This window comes from Micromesistius poutassou (assembly GCF_964030765.1).
Source record: "Micromesistius poutassou genome assembly, chromosome: 21".
Lineage (NCBI taxonomy): Eukaryota > Metazoa > Chordata > Actinopteri > Gadiformes > Gadidae > Micromesistius > Micromesistius poutassou.
The window spans coordinates 3936995-3958140 of NC_140291.1; the positions used below are offsets into that span (position 1 = coordinate 3936995).

At 48.5% G+C, this 21146-nt stretch overlaps 1 protein-coding gene across 2 annotated transcripts in view; it reads right to left on the reverse strand.

The window, feature by feature from the left end:
- The window catches only part of pald1a (phosphatase domain containing paladin 1a), a gene marked incomplete at its 3' end in the record, with an annotated part of 43763 nt that extends 22779 nt beyond the window's left edge, over positions 1–20984 (reverse strand). The window contains exons 1-17 of one of the 2 annotated variants that reach the window (XM_084486047.1): positions 20857–20984; positions 12554–12751; positions 12072–12174; positions 11278–11457; positions 10302–10466; positions 9832–9992; positions 9107–9182; positions 6856–7010; positions 6381–6477; positions 6137–6241; positions 5928–6023; positions 5696–5830; positions 4981–5097; positions 3516–3695; positions 2637–2834; positions 1641–1781; positions 1345–1416 (exon numbers count right to left, since the gene is read on the reverse strand). In XM_084486047.1, coding sequence (XP_084342173.1) covers positions 1345–1416; positions 1641–1781; positions 2637–2834; positions 3516–3695; positions 4981–5097; positions 5696–5830; positions 5928–6023; positions 6137–6241; positions 6381–6477; positions 6856–7010; positions 9107–9182; positions 9832–9992; positions 10302–10466; positions 11278–11457; positions 12072–12174; positions 12554–12738 — 2166 coding nt within the window. In that variant the 5' untranslated portion in view covers positions 12739–12751; positions 20857–20984. Of the gene's footprint in view, positions 1–1344; positions 1417–1640; positions 1782–2636; positions 2835–3515; positions 3696–4980; positions 5098–5695; positions 5831–5927; positions 6024–6136; positions 6242–6380; positions 6478–6855; positions 7011–9106; positions 9183–9831; positions 9993–10301; positions 10467–11277; positions 11458–12071; positions 12175–12553; positions 12752–17546; positions 17615–20856 lie in introns of those variants that run through there. The other variant, XM_084486048.1, reaches the window with a different exon arrangement.
- Positions 20985–21146: the final 162 nt, after the last annotated feature.

A 21146-nucleotide genomic window follows, 5' to 3' on the forward strand; every position in this document is an offset into this window, starting at 1 on the left:
AAATTGGCCTCATACATCTAGTTGGGCACGCCCACTTGTGATGTCAGAAGCGGCAGATTTTCAAAACGGCTTGTAACAGCTAATCACACTCTCCTTTAAGGGTACATACACACACACATGCACACAAACACTTTCATCCAAAACTGATTATAATACCATGACTGCTTACATCTCTTACATACATACGCTCTACAAATTGAACTAGCCAGGACCACAATGCAATGACTTCCATTGGGAGTTCACACACTTTAATTGGAGTATTATTATGTGTGGTTTTACTTTGTCAGCGGTCCATAGTCAAGAGTTCGGTTTGTGCCCTACACTGTCAATCACGAGCCCACAATATGGCTGACCCAGATCTTTAGGGCAGCACTGGCATTAGACTCATGACCTACATCGAGTGCCCTGTTTGTGTGCGTGTCAAAGGACAGTGGGTAGACGCGTGTGGTTTGCAGCGCTGCACTAATTAACTAAATTACAAAGAACTCAAAACACGTCAGCACAACGCATATGTGTACACCACATCCAAAGTGAGACGCCGTGAACTCCGCTTGGTCGTTAGCTGTGCTGTGAACATTGACATGTAAACTCCGATAGCAGCCCGTAGTACTGGCAGTGGCCGAGCTGCCAGCTGGTTAATAGCGGTGGCGGCTGGCAGGCCTGACAGAAAACAGAGAACGGAACAGGCCTCCAGGCAAGAACACAGCGCCGCAACCGAGCGCGTTTGTCAGCGCGCCAGGAGCCCTGACACCGGCAAGTGGCCCTCAGCCCCGTCCTCACGACCGCCGTTTATAATCGGCTAGGCTCTGGAGTGAAGCCGCCGACGTGCTAGCAGAACTAAGAATAGCCGACCGGGGAAGAGAGCGATCCGCTGTAGACATATGGAGCAGAAAGATTTAACCTCCAGAGGGCGATGTGACGCGATGTTACCGTTGGGGTGGATGGGGGGTTGACAACGGTGGCATCACGTCACATCACCTTTAAAAGATCCCGGATCGGAGGCGAGGGACGGTTGCTCTGGAAACCGCTCTGTGTGTGTACGTGAGACTCTACACGGCCCTGGTAGCCGTGAGTCTTTCTATTGTGAATTTTTAAATTTTTTAAATTCTCGGCACGCTGGTTGTTGGTGGTAAACACCAGACAATGATGTCATGGTCAAAACACAATCCCACCTTCTGATGGCACCAGTGAAGAGATTTGTTTCGTGCTAGTGGCTGCTGCCAGGATTCATCAAATAGAAATTTCACACACACACACACACACACACACACACACACACACACACACACACACACACACACACACATAAACAGAAGCCACGGGGGGGGGGGGGGGGGGGCCCACCTCAAACTCTCCCTTTGTGTACTTGGCGTCGGGAACGCTCACAATCTCATCGTCGCCAAACTCAGGAAATCCCTGCAGGGCAGAGGAATGCATCGGCGGGTTCAATTTCATGAAGGGTTCAATTCCCAAACACCCAGCGGCACCGCTACAATTCCTTCAAAAAGATGCATAATGGAAATAACAGCAGGCGATGGGGAATGTTTTTTTTTTTTTTTGTTGGACGTCCTTCCTGATAATTGAAATAACAGAGGGGTGACGGCTGGAATGTGTTGTTGGACGCCGGCGGCGGCGCGTACGTTAAAGTGCCAGAGAGTGAGGGCGGCGACCACCACGGCGGCGGTGGTGCGGCCCCGGCCGCTGGAGCAGTTGAAGACGAAGGCGGCGCGCGAGTCCTCCGCCAGCGCGCTCTTCATGGCCTCCATCAGCTTGTCAAAGTCCTGAAACCAGACCGACACAGGCACCCAGGAGCGCATCCCCACACACACACACACACACACACACACACACACACACACACACACACACACACACACACACACACACACACACACACACACACACACACACACACACACACACACACACACACACACACACACACACACACTTGAGGAAAATGTATTCATATCATAGCACTAATAAAAATAGTATTGAATGAATTGATTCCAAAAGACAAACGTGGCACTCATAACCTCTCCAATCTTAAACCATTTCATTTGAGTGGTTTTATGAATGTATAATAGAAAGAATTGTTAAGTTGGAACTTCCAACTTCCAAACCTGCCTTCCAACTTGGATGGCAAGGTCGGATACTATCAAACATCGCCACTAGAGGGAGTAAAAGGCTTTATTATCGTCCTCTTATCGCCTGCCCTTCAAAATACTTTGTTAAGGATTTTTAATTTGTGACATATTTCAAAGCCGAACGGGAAACGGTGCGGATAGTCGTGTTACGATTTATCATAATGTTGCTTAGTATGGCGGGTGTACTTTCAGCACCAGCTATCAGGGACATCAATGTGATTTTGTGGTTAAGATTGTCACACTCGCTTCTGCGAACCTCATGTCACAATCTCAAAAACCACCGTCACAGGAAAGTGGTTAAACAAACGTTACATCCGATGCACCCATCCGTTTCCTGGGTGTTTTTGCAACCACTCCCTAACAAAATCCCCCTCCACCTGTGTGAATTGGGTGCGAGTGTGTGCCGACCTTGACTGAAAAAAACAACAACACACACACACACTTTCAGCCAGAGATGAGTACTGAGCAGACACCACTCCAGAGCCCTACCTCCTCTCTGGGGGCGCTGCACTCGGGCAGCGGGATGCGCCGGTAGAGCAGCCCCGGGTGGGTGCTCTTGTGCTGGGTGAAGGCCTCGCGCACCGTCCGGCAGCTCTTGAACATCTTCATCTGCTTGTCCTGCTCCAGCGTGACCTCCAGCCACTTCTGGGCCCGCAGCACCTCCTCCTTCAGAGACAGCTCCAGTTTCTGGGCGGGGGGGGTGGGGGTGGGGGGGGGGGGTCATTAAAGATACGAGTTACTGTCTGGTAAAGCCGCGTTCAAACACACCACCGTTTTAAATCACAAGAGCACTGATGTGAAATGTGTGTGTGTGTGTGTAATATCTGTGTTCATGGGCTATTTGGGATTATAGCCCGCTATCGATCACATAACTTAAATTCAACTTCAATTATTAAATATAACAGAATAATATATTTTTCCATTCTATATTTTTGGGGCAGTTTTCCTTTACAGAGAATACAGTGAAGATGGACAGGGAGGTGGGTTGAGAGAGGGGGAACGATCCCACGAAGTGAAGGACCAAATGCTGGAATTTAAACCAACCACTTGCGATGAGGCGTTTTTTTAGACCTCCGCTGATGACAGACTTACAGCCACAAAGCTGCATCCTTTTTGTATTCTCTGGTATAAATACCAGTGGTCCATCCTTAACCTTTCTTCTGTCTCATCATCAGTGGATCTTTTTAATTACCGCCCCCCCCCCCCCATTGCATTACATTATCAACACACAATTACAACAAAATGGATAAAAAAAAGTCAAAACAAAATAAACAACACAAAATGACATAAAAATGGAGGACTGGACAAATCCCAGCTCTCTGGTTATCAGGCCGCTTGCACACTCTCTTTGGAGCTGCTACCCCTCACCTCTATGAGGGCGGGGTCCACGGAGGGCAGGGCGATGTGCTGCTCCAGACTGGAGGGCTCCCGCGGGGTGAACACCTGGCCGTTGCCCTCCAGCACCAGCTCCTCCTGCAGGTTGACCCACAGCACGGTGCTGTGCTTGCGCTTCTCGTCCGTCAGGTGGGCCAGCACTGCAGCCGTGGCCTGCGTAGGGCGGGGTCAGACTTTAGGGTTCGGAGCAAAGCTGCGATACGACGCGCTTTATAAGGGCAAACAGCGCAACAGGAACAAGGGGTAAAATCGTTTTTTTGAATAGAAAAAAATCGATCACGGCTTTCACGAGAAAGAAAGCCGTTTCACAAGCCGTGATTCACAAGAATCACGGCTGTAAAATTCAGAGGCAGGTTGAAAAAGAGAATCGATGCAGCTCTTGTTGTGAGGTGTCATAACAGAAAAATATAAATGTCAAAAAGAAAGCTACGGTTTATGTATTTGTCTTAATGATATTGGCAGATGGTGAGGCCCTAACTCCCTCTGGCAGGCGATAGGAGGAGGACCCATAGAGACTAAGGCCCTGTCCCAATTCTCCTCCTTCCCCTAGATTTCAGCCCTAACCCTAGATTTTGCGCGTTCCCGCGAAGGGGTAGGGTTTCCCAATACTTAGGGGGAGCAAGGGGGGGAGTGCTGTTTTTCCCTTAAAATCAACCCTTGAACGCTATCCAGCTTGGTAGCTGACTTGCAGCTAAAGGGCACTCAAAGCAAGTGTTCTTGTTAAGGGGAGAGAAATGGGACTGGGCCTAAAAGCTGCCTCCCGGGAGGTCTTGCTCCTCACCATAGTAGACGACACCGAGGCCAGTGCTAGAGACCCTAAGGGGCCCCTGAGGAATTAAACTTAAGTGCTAGTCCCTCGAGTGGTATAGACGACCCAGCATGAGAGACCCCTCGGAGTGCTGAGGGACTGGAGGGGGGGGGGGGGACTGATGCGAGTCCCCCCCCCCCACTCAACCATGGCTCTCCATACATCGCCACTATCGCATAATGGAGTCAGGAGTTGTGTGAGTGTGAATAGTCAATGGGGAGTGTGTGGAGTGCCGCGCGGAGGAGAATGTATTACCTTTGACATTCCGATATGAATTCAGAGGTGCGCCGCACCGCTCTTGACAGGCCCCCTCATAGGAGGCATGACTCACAAACCCTCACTGAGCCGAATAACATTACATTATATTAACGGTGCTGTGTTAAACAAAGGGAGCACTGGGAAGATCTCGATCTCTCTCTCTCTCTCTCTCTCTCTCTCTCTCTCTCTTCTCTCTCTCTCCTCTCTCTCTCTCTCTCTCTCTCTCTCTCTCTCTCTCTCTCCTCTCTCTCTCTCTCTCTCTCTCTCTCTCTCTCTCTCTCTCTCATAAACAAGAGTTATTTTCGACCCACGTCATGGTGTGTGGGGTGGAGGAAGATGGCGGTGGGGGATCTGGCTGCCAGCTGCCTGTACCTCTGATGTGGGCTGAGCCATCCCGTAAACTGGCATCTTGGCCACGCGTCTGAAGTTGGCCACCTTCATCTCCTTCACCGTGCTGAGGACATCTGGCGCCAAGTACTCGTCAGCAACCTGCCGGGACAACACACACACACACACACACACACACACACACACACACACCACACACACACACACACACTCACACACACACACACACACACACACCACACACACACACACACACACACACAAAACACTTTGAATTTTGTCCTGCCGCAGATTCATTTTCAGATATATCCATGCATCCTTTGATCCAATGCGACTTTATAGAGGTTTTTAATGAGTGGCGCATTATCACAAGGAGGCCCACAGGTGGACTGCAGACATCATTTTTTGGGCTGGGAATCAAACACACAAACCCGCCTATACGAGCTTGCCCCTAATCGGTACATAATCCATCCACCTCACCGCTTGATGGAGTTGGTTATACTGAAAGGGATGAAAGAAAATGAATTACAGAAATCTGTAATTAATTCAAATTCATGCCATTAATGTATATCAAGGTGTGCATTAAGCAACATAAAATGACGCTCAAGCAAATCCATTGCATTCTCAAGTCACTGCTGTGTTCAAAACGTTCTTCCAGCCCATTGTCCTTCCCTTAAATACAGAATACATCCATTGCATAACAACAACAACAACAACAGCAACACACTGCACGACTCACAAGCACACGCGCTCCTTTGGTGACCAAGTCCGCCGGCGCCGACAGCTCTGATAGGTCCATGCCGGCCAGCAACCGGTAGAGCCACGCGCGGCAGCACATCCACTGGCTGAAGGTACACGCGAACGCTAAAGGGTACTGGGTCAACATACATATAAATATTCATTTTAACTCCGGGCCAAATACTTATTATTTTTATTTTTTTGTTTTGAGGTTTCTCCCTTCTACGCATTACCTGTTCGTGGAGGAATGCGTTGAAGACTATCAGGTAGAAGTATCGCTCCAAGCTCTGCATGGTCCGGTGAAGGAAATAGTCTTTGGTGCTGCTTCCCTGGCCGACGTGACATACAGGCCGAGTTAGCTCCAAGTGAACGGTTATGCTGAGCCGTCGATGCTCGAAGCAAAGTGGCTTTTCGGAAAAACGTGACAACTTTTCTCGCCTACCTGAATTTGATAATCCTCCCCAAGCCCTTCCAGCTTGCTCTTGTTTTCGTATATGGCCTCCTTGATATTGTGCATCTCTGAACACAGAGCGATAGCGTGGTCAACCTTTCAGACACAGAAAAAACCCAGTTGAAGTCAGCACACAAAGAACTGATCCCCCCCCACACACACACACACACACACACACACACACACACACACACACACGCAGTAGGAGGACACATGTGTCGGTGCGTCACGCTACCTCCTCCATGATCTGCTGTCCGTTGTGCAGCTTGTCGATCAGGGACTGGATGACTCGAAGCAGTGGCTTGGGCTCCGAGGGGGTGAGGCCCTCCACCCTGGAACGCAACACAAACCCGGTCAGTTCTCCTCCTCGCCGTTCAACACATGTGACTTCATTTATTTAATTGATTATTACCATGGATCCTGTACTACAATTTTGGACCTGGAACTTTCAACTGAGTATACACTCAATTCAAATGTAGTGGTTTTTTAGTAAAAGAACAACAAAACAAGCAGGATTTGATCACTCTTGCGTTCGCTAGCTTATAACGATTGACCCGTGAAATCATACTTTTGACTTCCTTTCAATTCTAATTGAAATTTGAATCATCAATTCAATTTTTTGAAATTCTACAAAAATAAAAAAGTAATTTGTATTATCATTGTGATTATGAGTTACAAATAAACATGGAGGAGAGGTGGGGCTTGGTTACTCTTGCAGTTCTTTGGAGGGGCCCCTCAGACGGTTCATGGCCAGGGTGCCCAGGATCATGGCCAGGTTGGTGCGGCCCACGCCCACCTGGCAGCTGAAGAGCAGGGCGGGGAGAGGCCTGGACTTGTCCCGGCCCAGGCCCAGACTGGGGCTCTCCTGGAAGACCAGACAACAAAAGACAGGTGAAGAAGGAGGAGGAGGAGGACAGTTTCACAACAGACCTAATGAGTCATCATCAAAGTGATCAGGCAATGGCTACAGTGACGAGGTGATAACTATCAGTGCGTTTACATGACACTCAAGAAAGTCGAATTATTGGGTTAGTCCAACTATGATTGGATTAGTAAGATGCATGTATACACTTTAGTCAAGCTAAAATCGAATCGAATTGGGTTACTCATAGTCGAATTAAGACCCCTAGATAATTCGATTCATAGTCGAGTTAAGCGTGCATGTACGGAGTGGGCTTGGATTATGCGTTCTGCGCATGCTCGAGATCTTTTCCTGGGGCCGTGAGCCGGAAGTAGAAGGAGACGATAGTTGTGTTGTCGCCGTCGGAAAACAAGAAACAGCAATTTATTTTAAAAGGTGGCGCAGAACATGGAGGAAGTCGATGAATGTAGTTACCCCTATAAGAATTGTGTCCTGGCCGCTGGAGCGCGCATGGCATGCATTCATTAAAGGTGGAAGCACACAGACACTACGCTTCGATTTCACCCAAGGCTGAATAAAAAGTACATGTTTTTCTAAATGTGGGTCATCAACGAGGTTGTAAAGTAGTAACTTCGGGCACATCTGTCAAAATAAATGTTTTTTTCTCCAGACGTGTTTACGATCTTTATTCATTCCTTGCGATGCGGCGGGGAATGCCGTATATGGACGGGCTGACGGGCTCTATTGTTCCGACCTCTCGGTCGTATGCGGACTCCTCCGGCTGCTCTGCCGGCAGAGGAGTCCGCATACGACGAGAGGTCGGAACAATGGAGAAATGATATGGATCCGAAGTGAACTGACAGCTGTCTACTGAAAACATCTTTCTCGAATGCAGGCGCCTGGGTTTGTTGTTGCTGGTGACGTAAAGAGGTCAACCGGTGGCTCTATTACCACTAGTTGAAATGGGTACAGCGCCACCTATCGTACCGGGGCATGACACGCTTCGGCCAATGAATCGATTTACTCACCGCCATGTATAACTGGACAATTGCAGTTGTCCAATTGCGGAGCATAGTCGAACAATGGCTTTAATCGGATTAAGCTGTGCATGTAAATGTACTGTATGCTTCACTGTAAACGTGTCTCTGTCGCACTGCGAAGCACCGGCGGTTTTAAATGTTGTCACACAGCACTTAAAAAGAGATGTGAGGGCTGGTATGATTTTAACATTTTGGCAAAAGTCTGATTTGATGTCGGGCAGTACATCAAAAGGCGAATGCTTGTCTTAGTTGAAGGCCTTTTCTGAACCCTGTTTCACAAGTTTGTGTGTGTGAGAAAGGTCTGAATGTCCGCAAGCTGCAAAACATGGGCCTCCCGTGCTTCCCCTTTTCACCGCTCAACGACTGCTGACGAGACAGAGCTAGAGCAAGACTACAACGTGACACAGCCGAAATGAAAAACAGAAGACAGAAAGACATGGGGTGAACCACAGCAGGATAAATAATACATACAATTGATGATAAATCTTTTTTTCTTTTTCCCCCCCAACAACTGCCATGTTTTCCAACCACAGGGAACTGGACAGGGTGCTCATGGGGAAGTCAATTCCAACAACTTAAAAAGTACAAATAAAATTGGCAAGGAGTAGAATAAGCAATAGACGAGGAGCATCCTGTGTAAGTGAAGGCCGAGATGGAAACCAGAACCGAGCGGCCGGGGCCCTGTGCACTCTGACTGTTCCTGACCCCTCAAAAGGCCCCAACCCATCCCCGGCCTGGGAACTACGGACACATCCATAACCGCCGGTGATGGATGGCGGACACAGGCCCGATAAAAACGAGACGGGTTAAGCCTGGTGTTAGCAGGAATCAAGATTCCAAATCCAAAACATCATCCCCCCCATTCGTCTCCCAGAGACGGTCCAGATGCCGTGCTCCAATTCCACCTATAAATCTCCTTCGAGAAGCACGTCCAAACTGAGGTTGTAAAAGCTGCAGCGGTGAATTAGTGCCTGCCGGAAGCGAGCCAGAAAACACAAACGTCTCCTGCGGATCTGTGGAGTGGTTTACGTCACAGGGGCTTACTGGATGCTCTCTTACCCTGAGGATCTTCACAAAGGCGTCAAAGTCCTCCTCCATCGGAGCGCCTTCACTAGGCAGTGGTAGGCGGTGGTACCTGGTGGAAGAAAGTGACACAAGGCGTAACCAAAGTGACACTGATTTGTACACTGATTCGCCGTTGTGTAGGCCATGACACGTGTGCAAACACTGAGCTGGGGCCCACTGCTGTCCACGCGGCTCCCTTCCTTCCTCCCTCCCTGTGCTATTTACTATCCTCATGAGCTTTAAAAGGAAACCAGGGCTTCCATTTAAACCCCTCACCAGGGATGTTGGGAGGAATCTGGCTCAGAGAGACGGAGGGAGGACCACCACTGTCACCCACTTCATCTTCCTTTCTTCTTATCGTCTTAATGCAGGGATGGAGAGATAACAGTGCTATATTAGGCTGTTATCTGACCTTATTCAACCATGACTGTACAGGGCTATACAAGGGTCCTCAGGGGACTCCTAGCAAAAGGAAGTGGCTCGGTTGATTCATAAATTCTCCCTGCTGTGGAAATTCTGCGGGGCCCGCTCCAACTCTAACCGACCGACGAGACGGTTGGTTTTTTCGAAACAGGATGCTGTGATCGCTCCTCTAAACCCCGGCGCCCCGCCCCACCCACAACCCGCCCTCCGTATCCCCCATCTCCATCTCCAACACTACGCTCGGTTCATCGTCGTGCTTGATAAGAGGGCGGCGGCGTTGTGAACGACTTCCGAACCTGTAGAGCGGCGCGGTGAACACGGGCCTCTTGTACACCTCCTCCGTTACATGGATGTCCTCCTCGCACGCAATGTCCACCTTCTGCGGCTCGTCCTTGAAGAACTCAATGTCGCTGTACACGTAGAAGACGCCCTCGCTGAGACGGGCAAAGTCGTGCAGCTGGGGGGGGGGGGGAGCGAGAGAGAGAGTCACACAATTGTATCTAAATCACATACATTCATGCATTCATTATGGTACATGGCATATGGCAAATTTATATAGTGCTTCTCTAACCAGAGGCCACTCAAAACACTTTACAATATTGCCTAACATTCACCCATTCATTCGCCGACGGCGATGTCAGCCATGGAGGGCGACAGCTTGTCGGGAGGAGCCGGGGATTGGACTAGCAACTGAGCCACATGCCGCCATTATGGGGGCTGAGAAACTGAGGAGGGGGGGGGGGGGGGGGTGGAGGAGGGGGAGTACCTCCTTCCTGATGACCAGCTCCAGTCCCTCCACCAGCTCCGCCGCTCCGTGCCCGCGGATGTTCTCGTGGAGGTTCTCCTTCCGGCGGGGCGTGTACGGTACAAAGTTGTCCCCCTTGTGGAGGAACAGCACGGGCTCCTCGCGCACGCAGAGGAAGATCACCTCCTGGTGGGCAAACGAGTCGAGGAAGACACACCATGAGGACACGTGTGGTGATGGTGAACATAACCCCAGCCTTGTTTACCAAGGCGGCAGCTTCAGCTGCCAGCACAGACGCCTTAAGGCGCAGTTATGGTTCCACGTCGACGCAACGCAAGGGGGTTTACGGACCCATTACGTCCTTGCAGACCCTCTTTGCGTCCGCCTCAAGGGCCTGACCTGTGCCTCCCAAAAATGTTCTCCTTGCGTCGAAAGGGGAAGGGTTGTGATTGGTCCGCTCACTAAAACCCGATGCAGAATCAAAACAGGTTCGCGACTGCATCAAAGCGCCTGAGTGGTCATTGCGTTGCGTTGACGTGGAACCATAACTTAGCCTTTAGCCTCTGCCTCCACATGCCGCGGCCGTCGCGTGTCAGCCGGGTTCAGGGATCTGAAATGGCCTTGGCGGAGAGATGTATGATTTGGTGCCGTATCATTTCATTGACGCTCTGTTGCCAGCTGCAGATAGCGGTGCATAGTTTGTCTTTCCCCCCTTTTCTTCCTTCCAGTGAGGCCGCATGGCCGCGGCTCTGTTTACGTTAGTTCTAAATCTCGGCCACCGCCAAGACTGAGCACTTGACTCCTCAAATATTTACACACAACACATGCGCACGGGCCACCGGGTCAGCTGCTAGCGCTGACAAACAACCACCGCATAGGCCTATCTGTAATGGAGGCATGTTGATGTACCGTTCTGAAGAAACATTTTCTTAGAAGAAAACACATATATAACACACATAAAACAGACAAGACGGACAACAGGAAGAATGTGAGTCACCTCATGGCCTTGCGCATGCAGCCTCTGGAGGACCTGTTTGAAGCCGTTCAAGCTGGGCTGGCCCATCCCGTAGAGGGGGTGGGGTCCTTTCACCCGGCGGAAGTTGGGGGCCCCGTAGCTGCCAGTGGTGTTGAGGACGTCCGCCTTGCTGGGCACATCCTGCACCATGAAGTACTGCCCCTGTGAGCCACGAGAGACCCGTTATCAGTGGGGCTGTGTGGAGGATTTAGGCCAGGGAGGCAATCGCAGATTCTCATCAAAACACACGGAGCCCGGCTAATGCCTGTGACCGTGTCGTGTGAGGATCCAGTGGCTGCCGTCCCGAGACACAGCTTATTATTCAGGAATCTTTGCCGATTTGGATCTATGTGTGGCTGTGCACACCGACACTCCAGGCTAGCCCCGGCTGAAACAATGCAAGCCTCGGACAAAAAAAAAAGGAGAAGCAGCCCCGACCGAGGGGCCTGGAGAAGATCAAAGCCCTCAGAGGAGGGGTGACAACGGCCCACGATGGTCGTCTCAGCTCATAAAGCTGCCGCATGACAATGTTCCCTGGGCCACTACGCAATTTGGACACGTGAATGTGAAAAGAGCCAGTGTAAAGACAGCTTTGGTGAATCCACGTTTCTCTTGGGGAGCAAGGCCAAACAACTGTGCATATCCGAGAGGGATAGAAAGGGAAGGATAGGAAGAAAGAGAGTGAGAGAAATAGAGAAAGTGAGAAAGAGAAAGAAAGCGATATCTTTATCTATATCTGGACGTGGATGGATATAAATAAGGGAGGTTGGCCTTACCTGCACAAGGTAGTGCTCGGGCATGGTGTCTGAGATCCGACCCACTTTGTAATTGGTCTTGAGAATGTCATCGTGTATTTGGAATTCCTGCCGGCAATTATACCTGCAGAGGCAAACATGCTCATATAAATATATACATATACACACAAACAGAGAGAGAGATGCAGGCGATGGTGAGGGAGAGGAAGAGAGAGAGCCAGAGCAATTTAATTATCAGACTTGTTTGCTGCTGGCCAGTGGTCCCATATCTTCCAAATCCTGGATTGACAAATGAAATGATAACAGAAGCAAACACAGCGGCAGAGAGAGAGGGAGGGAGGGGGCGGGTGTTGTAGGGTGGGGGGGGGGGGGGGTGAGGGAGGGCAGTGGGAGGTAGCATCACACTGATCAAAGACTGATAACACCCAATTGTGAGGACATGGATTCGGACGGGTGGTGCCGTTTCATTGGTGGGGTGGGGGTGGGTTGGGGGGGGGACTTACGTGATGACGACAGGTGCTACTTTGTTGGTGATAATGGACTTGGCCTTGTTGTTGTGGATGTTGACCGTCTGGAAGGAGCTAATGCTCAGAGAGTGCCTGCTGTCGGCCATCCCGTTGCCATGGACACACTCAAGTGGCGATGTGACGGAAACGGGTTGCGGCGCGGCGCTGGCAGTTGTACCCATGCTCCTCAAGCAGCTGTGAAAAAAGTCAAGTAAAAATATATATATAATATAAAAATAAAAAACACGCACAGGACAAAAAAAGAGACCAAAAATTAAAGACAATGTGCATTTGTCGCGGGAATTCCACTCCAAAGCGCTCGATTCAATACAAACGGAGCCGCGGAGAGCGACGTCAGTCCATTACACACAGCCACAAACATCCCAGCGATTTGTTTTTTGGCTAACGTTAGCCAACATGGTGACATCTTGGTTTCCTGGAGCTTTACACGTGTTATGTAAGTAATAAGTGTGACTGTATTTATATGTTAATCGTAGCCATGTTGATGTAGAGTTCTAGCCCCCCCCCCCCCTCCCCCTCCCCCCCCCCCCCCCACTCTCCATGCACACACACACACCTCTGAACAATCAAGGCCGGAATCTTAAGTAGCAAGCCCCCCCCTCCCCCTCCTCCTCCAGACTAAGTAAACATAGGGGCCTCGCAGTGAGCCAGGCAGATAAACAAACGAGTCGTACGGCCAGCTAGGCTCGGAAGGACCGCCACGTCACACCGGCCCAGAGGGAATCAACATCTTTTGGGCTATCTCCAAGAGAGAGATAGGGGTGTGTACGCACGCTGACACACAGTCAAACCCTCAATAACAATCATACACACAGACACACACAGAACTGTTGCATTGTGGAAGGGCACGGGGAGTCTAGCAGACGAGATCAAAGTTGCGACAGAAGCTGAGAGAGCAAATCAAGAGCGGCCCTCTTAAAAGCACCTGGGTGTGAACTGAAGCCCAGGCCCATTCTCCCTGCAGAGGGCTGGAGAGAAACAAGATGAATTGAGTCACTCCAGCAACCCCACTACCTCCTCTACTACCACCAGCAGCAGCAGCCCTTCGCCACCACCCCCACCCAACCAGCCCATTGTTGTGTCTGGCAGTGTGCAAGGGAAGGTCAATTCTTGACTCTGGAAGGTACTAGGCTTCACCCCCCCCGCCACCACCCTACAATGTGACCTGATCCCAGGTCTTCTGTGAGCTTGCTTTAAAGAAAAGAGGAAAAAAAGGAAAGAACCGGCCGAGGGCTCCTATAAAAAGCAGAAGGGGGAGGAAGAAAAAGACCAAAAATGGTCTTGAGTGATTTGCTGAACCAAAGAAAATGTGGAAAAGTGGAACAGTGATCGAGAAGTTGTAAAATAAACAAGCATGGAGCAAACTAATGCTCGTAATAAAATATAATAATAGTACTTGATGCTTGTTTGAAAGACTTTCAATGAGCATTATTCACACCAAGCGTTTCCTTTTCTTTGCTAAAGGCTGCACAGTAATCAGAAATACGTTTTGTTACAATCGTCCCCATTCTGTACCCCGATCCACCGGACCGCATACTCTAAAAAGACATGCCCACACACACACACACACACACACACACACACACACACACACACACACACACACACACACACACACACACACACACACACACACACACACACACACACACACACACACACACAGTAGTAAAGGTCGTCTTACATATTGGGTGGCGAGCGACCTGCGTCTCCATCTCCGGACGCTTTCCTGAGCCCTCCAATTCTTGCCATGTTCCAACCAAGAGTGTGTGAACTTGGCACCGGACATCCAAGACGAAACCCCCGTCTTCCGCCCTCCCAATCCCCTCCTCCGCGGTCCAGTAGGAAACCCCCCCCCACCATCCCTACCACCACAGCTCCGTCCCTTTACAGAAACCTCAGGGTGCCCTATTGCTTGCCCGTGGGCCGCAGTGTATCACATCTCACCTTCTCTTACATCCCTTTTGTTCCCCCCGCCCCCCCCCCAACCCCCAACCAACCCCCCGTCGACCTATCTCAGATGTCCCGGAGAGAGCGTGTTTCACATGAAACGCTCCGGCGGCCCGCCACAACGCGGACATGAAAGGCGACATGCCGGTACATCTGGAGGCCAGATGCTCCGACTCTCTTTGCCTAAAAACGACCGGTCCCGACCGGTGCACAGAGACGACACAATTCTGCCTTTTGGATAGCACAGTGGGGACATGCTTCTAAAGCAGTGATCGACACACTGACCTCCACACCTCAAGAGCATGGCGATTGATTTCAAAGCACCGACTGTTTAAGGAAATCTAGATCTAACAAGGAGTTGATATTTTGTTGATAGAAAGTTTTGGATTTGACTTCTGAAAACATGTCAAATTGAGTTTTCCTGAAGAAAATAAGCCTTGCAGAAGATATAACTCACACTTCCACATATTGTGGAAGTCAGAGTTAGGTGCACAGCCTTCAGATGTGTTTCAATAACAACCAGTGTGGTCCCCACCCCTTTCTAACCAAATCTAGGCCATTTCTTAGGAACTGGGTCCCTGTGACATGGCTTGTTATCCAGGCCGATCTCGGGCATGGGCAGAAGAGTGGCGGAGGGGGGGGGGGGGGGGGGGAGTAGGAGGCGGTCGGAAGCATGGTTAGAAATAACTCTTAGTCAGTCATAAACATCCTCCTGGAGAGCCAATCAGGCCAGCTCGTCAGAGGGCCCGTTGACTCCGCATCAGGGACACTACTGTGCCACTCATGAGCACGATACAAGATAAGAAAAAGAAGGGTCTAACCCGAACTTTACCGAAAGATTCTGTAAATAAAACATGAAGTATTTTCAGCAAACTAAACAGCCTACACAAGGTCAGTGGGGATCGGCCCTTACAGCACCTCTGGTACTTTAAGACTGCATGTGGACGCTCCACTAATTACAGCCGGCCAGAAGTGCACCGCTATTTTAAAAACATGGAGGATGCCAAACCCCAGTGATGGCACGCCAACGAAACAGAGAGGCTGGCGAGCGAACCCGAGAAGCCTCTCGCCTCGTACCGCAAGCACGGCTCCATTCAGGGCCAGCCCATTTAAATTCTACCGGTGTCCCGCATGCACCATCGTTCGCTGCTCCTGCAGACAAAAGGCTCTAAATGTGGACAGGAAGGAGGGTGCAGCTGCAGGATACATCTGTTGGTGGCCGGTCTTCATATGAGGAAGGATGCAGAACGCTCCTCATTCACAAGAGATGCACGAGACGTTGGGGGGAGATGGGGGGGTCCCGGTCATAGTGGGCCTTTCATTTCAAATCTGTTGCCCTCGTCCTCTGATGATTTGATATCTGTTTATGGGGACGCATGGGTGCAAGAACTACCCAAATGAAAGCAAGCACACACACACACACACACACACACACACACACACACACACACACACACACACACACACACACACACACACACACACACACACACACACACACACACACACACACACACACTCTTGGCTGCCCCAAAATCCGGCACCCTGACAATGCCCAGATCGAGACAGTCTTGTGGCCTGCAAAATAACAGAACATGCTGGCATCTGTGGTCACGTTGGCTGGGGATGTGAAAAAGGGGAAATCAGACCATATTCTTAAAGGTTATCATCAATTACAGACTTCACACCAGCTTAAATCTCTAGCACTGCTTCTACAGAAGTCTCAAATCAAATCTTTCAGTGTATGTTGGGTTACATAGAGTAGGGCTATGGAGTGGACTCAATGTTGTTGAACTGTTATAACCGCTGAACTGGAACACACACACACACACACACACACACACACACACACACACACACACACACACACACACACACACACACACCTTTGATATATAAACCATTTGATCATCAGGTGCATCAGAGTCCAACGGGAAACCAGAGATAAGGACAGAGTCAGTAAGGTTGATGTAGAGGAAGTGTATGCACACCCAGACAGGAAATGCTTAGCTGGATCCTATTGAAACTTCTTCCTTGCAGCTGCTCGTCTTTCAACCAGCGTGGAAAGGGGTTACAGAAAAGTGTGACTCCCCAGCACAATGCTAGTTCCTCAATCAAACATCAGAGTGGTACACACGGAAATGAGGCCAGTACTTCCTCCAAACATCTTTAGTCCCCTAGAAACGTGTGAATACGTTGTGCCTTCACGTATACACACACTATTGAAGTCAACAGGCTTTTTGGGTTGGAAAACGTTGAACGTTGCCCACAAAGTGGCTGGGGCAACAGGAAGCCATGCTGTTCAGTTAGAGGATGTAATTGGCAAGTACACGGGTCGATTTTAAACCAAGAGGCAATATTCTGACAAAGGACCACTTAATGTCATATAGTGATGAAGATGACGTCCAAAACCCTCACCACTGGAATTTCCACCGTCTTTTATTCCATTGGCCATTTATTTTAATACGACACACAAATCATGTGTTCACAGTTCAGATTGGATTTTTCTTCTGCGTTCAGTGGCTAAAAAAAGGGTGCACAGATCTATTTTTACAACTGTGCCTGTAATTTATTTCATTCCGAGATGCCAATCCACTGTGATTTCAGGGCTGAGGTAATGTGGCTTTCTTTTTTGTCAAACCAAACGTCTGACCGCAATTCTGTCGGCAGATGCTTACGTCCGTCTGACGGAATATTACAGTCCTAAATATCCCAAACAAAGTCAACGTTTACATCAACGTTTATGACGTTCAACTTCCCATTGATATAAAAAGGTAACTTGTTAAGTTAATGGCATGGATGACAGGATTCCGGCACATAAGCACAAAATGACTCATAGTAAACCTCTGAATTACGTCAGAACAAAATGCCAATCAAAGCTTCATCGAATGGGAGAAATTTAACCCCAACATTTTCATCTGAATATGAAGTACCCACACAAACGTTGACACAAGTCTCCTGATATCTCTACACATCGGAGCTGCTATGTCCAATCCCCCGGTTAACAAATCCCACATACCTGATTCCCGGTTGCTCTGTATACCATCCAAGTGCTTGCCTGGTCTGTCGGGAGCAAACGCATGCAAAAAGCGATGTGCTCAAAAGTGGAAAAATGACAGCTTTCCAGTTGCAGCGACAGCAGCAGCGCTCCTAGCAAAACATCCTTCTAGCGCTCTGTATGTGTGAGTCTGTGAGGCTAATCTCTGCCCCCCCCCCCCTCCCTCCCACCTCTCCTTCCACTCCTCTACTGCTGCCCACTGACCCAGCGACGGTGGACAGAGGTGGTATCATCAACGGGTCCTCATAAATATGCCTGGCGAGTCGTTGAGAGGCACTGTTCTCCGCAAGACAAGAGTGCCGTCCGTCCGTCGGCTTACACGGTCCAAGAAGAGATGGAGGGAGAGATGAAGTGAAAAACACACACACAGAGAGACAGAGAGACAGAGAGAGAGAGAGAGCGAGAGAGCCCACAGCTTCACAGTCTGAGGGACAGAATAGTGTCGTTGCGTTCCTCGTGTATTTTGCCCAGTTATTGTTATACGTGTGCGCCAGACGCAGGCATGCAGCGGATTTGGCACGCCTGAGTTTGTGTGTAACTGTGAGTGTCTGAGAGGAGGAGGAGGAGGTGGCGGAGGCGGAACCCAGGAAGGCTTACTCATCAAGCTCGTCCGTGTCCAATCGCTCAGCGAGGCTCCTGGCAACACAATGCCTCCCACACATGAACGACCCTTACTCCCCCTCTGTGCACGTCTCAAAAGCACAGGACCTAATGCACCATTCAGACGTATTAAATAAAATACATACAGATCTAACAACCCCCCCCAGGGAGATAAATCATGAGTGCACCCCCGCCTTCCCCCGCCACCCCTGCAAAAGCCCCCCCACACAACACACAGGTGACGCCATGTAAGCCTAATTCATTAGGATGTTCTAATTACTTCATTCATTAGCTGTTAACACATGCGATGTTGGAGGGCAAATAAGCTTACAGCTGGGCAAATACTTGGACTTAAGCTTTTACGCTTTGGTTGCAATGGGCTGCGTTTTGCACCTGATCCAAGGGTCTTGCGCTGTATGGACAGCAGACGCAACACAATACCAGACATTGTCGTACACGTTTGAATGTAAACTTGAAGTCATTATTTACTTGTAAGACAATTCTGAGCAACTATATAAATACTCAGTGTTTATAGAGCTGCAAGTTAACTGAGTGCCATGTGCAAAATAAAACATTCCACTATGATTCTTAATAACCAACCTCAGATGGAAACAACATCTTTACAAATAAATAAAATATAAGCCAATGACAGCTAGATTACATTTAAGACATTGGCGGCTGTTTGAATGAACGTGAGCCTCCCCACTACTGCCACACCTGTTCCTTCCTTCCTGCAACGGAAGGATGTGACGCGGGCCAATACTTTGATGAAATACTCGCAAACTGCAAAAAAATAAAAAACTGGTAACGTGCAGCCAGTGGGCAAGGCACAAGACACATGTCAGCAGTGTGGAGATTGTCAAGATCCAAAATACTGATAATATTTAGAAATCTATCCAAGAATCCCAGAAGTAAGAAAATTATGATTTAGATCATTTAAGATTTGCTGATATTACTTTTTATGGGTTACATTCATGGAAAATGCTATCTTGATTTATTCCCAGAATGGTGATACACTGCAATAACAAACTGAAACCAGATGAAAACATCCAGATGAAGACATACTGTGAAAGATTTGAGGAGACATCCTCCCTTTGCCAAAGTGAAAACAAACAGAGTCTACAGATGAATATCACCTGTTCTTGCTCCTCACTGGTGGATTCTTTCAAAAACCAAACCAAACAAAATAGATAATTTTCAAACCACCTCTTTTTTTTTAAACCAGGCAGAGCAGATGGGGGATGACATCCAGACGTGTTCATGTTTCAGTATTACTATTTGACTTTACAATTTTTATTCCAAACTATTCTTTACATATTCATAGTCCTACCAGCCATATTGACATAGGCGTATGTGTTTAACTATTTCCACATTTGCTTCTTAAAATTATCTTAATAATCAATAGATGCTTAGGATTTCAGAATTGGATCACGTGTGAGTACATCAGCCAATACTCCTATTAGTATTGTACTCTTTTGTACCATTTAGTATTGTAATGATGAATATTGTACAATACTCATCATTAATACTCATTACTTATTAGAGTACCATGCTTAATTGTACATAACCAATTAACAAGGCACATTACAAAAAACGACAGAGATGTATTTGACTATTTGATATATGGAAGAAAATGACCAAATGTTGAAATCCATAAAAAAAAATCCGTGTTTTAAGGACAAAATACATTAAGGGGCCTACACTAATCCAGACAACCATTAAACCTTTGAACTTGTCATTACATTCATGTTTGTATCGTGTTGTTCAGCATGAGGTGGGCGTCTCAAAGAAAGAAAATGTGGGGACCAGCCAATCAGTAACAGGTAATACTGCAATGATTTAACTAAATTGTTAAATTGTTGTTGTAGTTCAGATATATGCAAGTAAAACAATAGCTTATATAGGCCCGGGCATGCTATTAAAATAAATATCATTTTGTAGTTTGATCAGTATTAATGGTCCAGTGAGTGCGATCAATGAGTGGACCCATCATCTTCTCGCCCCCTTGATTAATTACGATGTTAAAAGGTTGATCTCTTTTGACAAGACGCAGTTTCTGTCCTAAAGATGCAACGATCATCATGCGAACGGGAAAGCCGTTCTTCGATCGGCTACATCCTAACAAAGAAAAAGTAACACATCAAAGCCCCGACGGACCGTGCATTTAACTCGGTCCGACGTTAAGAGTTGTCACTATCCATATAAGTTTAGCACGTCTAAATACATATAGGAAACGCGCTTCCATGTTTTCCATGTATTTCCCTGTTTCTGTCACGGGCTTATCTGTGGACTTGTACTGGGCGACAACCCGCGCAGAAAAGCATCTTAAGACGGGTGTTTTGGCGTAAGGTCTTGGGGTGAGTGCAGGAGCAGGAGGGTAAATGAATCTCGGGGCTGACATCTTTGAACGCTGCCGCCCGAGGGAACCTCGAGGAGGCGAGCACATGCACGCTTTACACCTATAAACATTCACGAAACACTGATGAAACCAGTTGCGTTCTGCTCTGATAAAGGTGAACCGCCAACAACACGTCCACCTGAGGTTAGCTACGCAATATTGCGCGTTATTAAAACGTTTTTTTTTCTTTACGCGGACGTCTTTTTTTTGGTCGTACCGTTTGGCGAGTCGTGGGGGGACCCTGGAAACAACAGCAGTAAACTTTATACTCACCATTTCAGCACTCGGTACAAAAGGCGTGCACTAACAAAACATGTCTTTTGGGGGTTCCGTTCTTCGGTGCATGAGCTATAAAAGTCCCGGCTTTCTATTTGCACACATGGAAAACATCCATTGATATTTTTTTTCTGACCCAAATCTCTGAAGGAAAGGATTCCACTATCTGAATAAAGGACGGACGGAGCATGCGCAATTCATACTCCGTTTACCCCACTCACGATATATGAAACGCACATCATGACTTGTTTAATTGCACATATTTTAAATGAAATATAAACATAGCT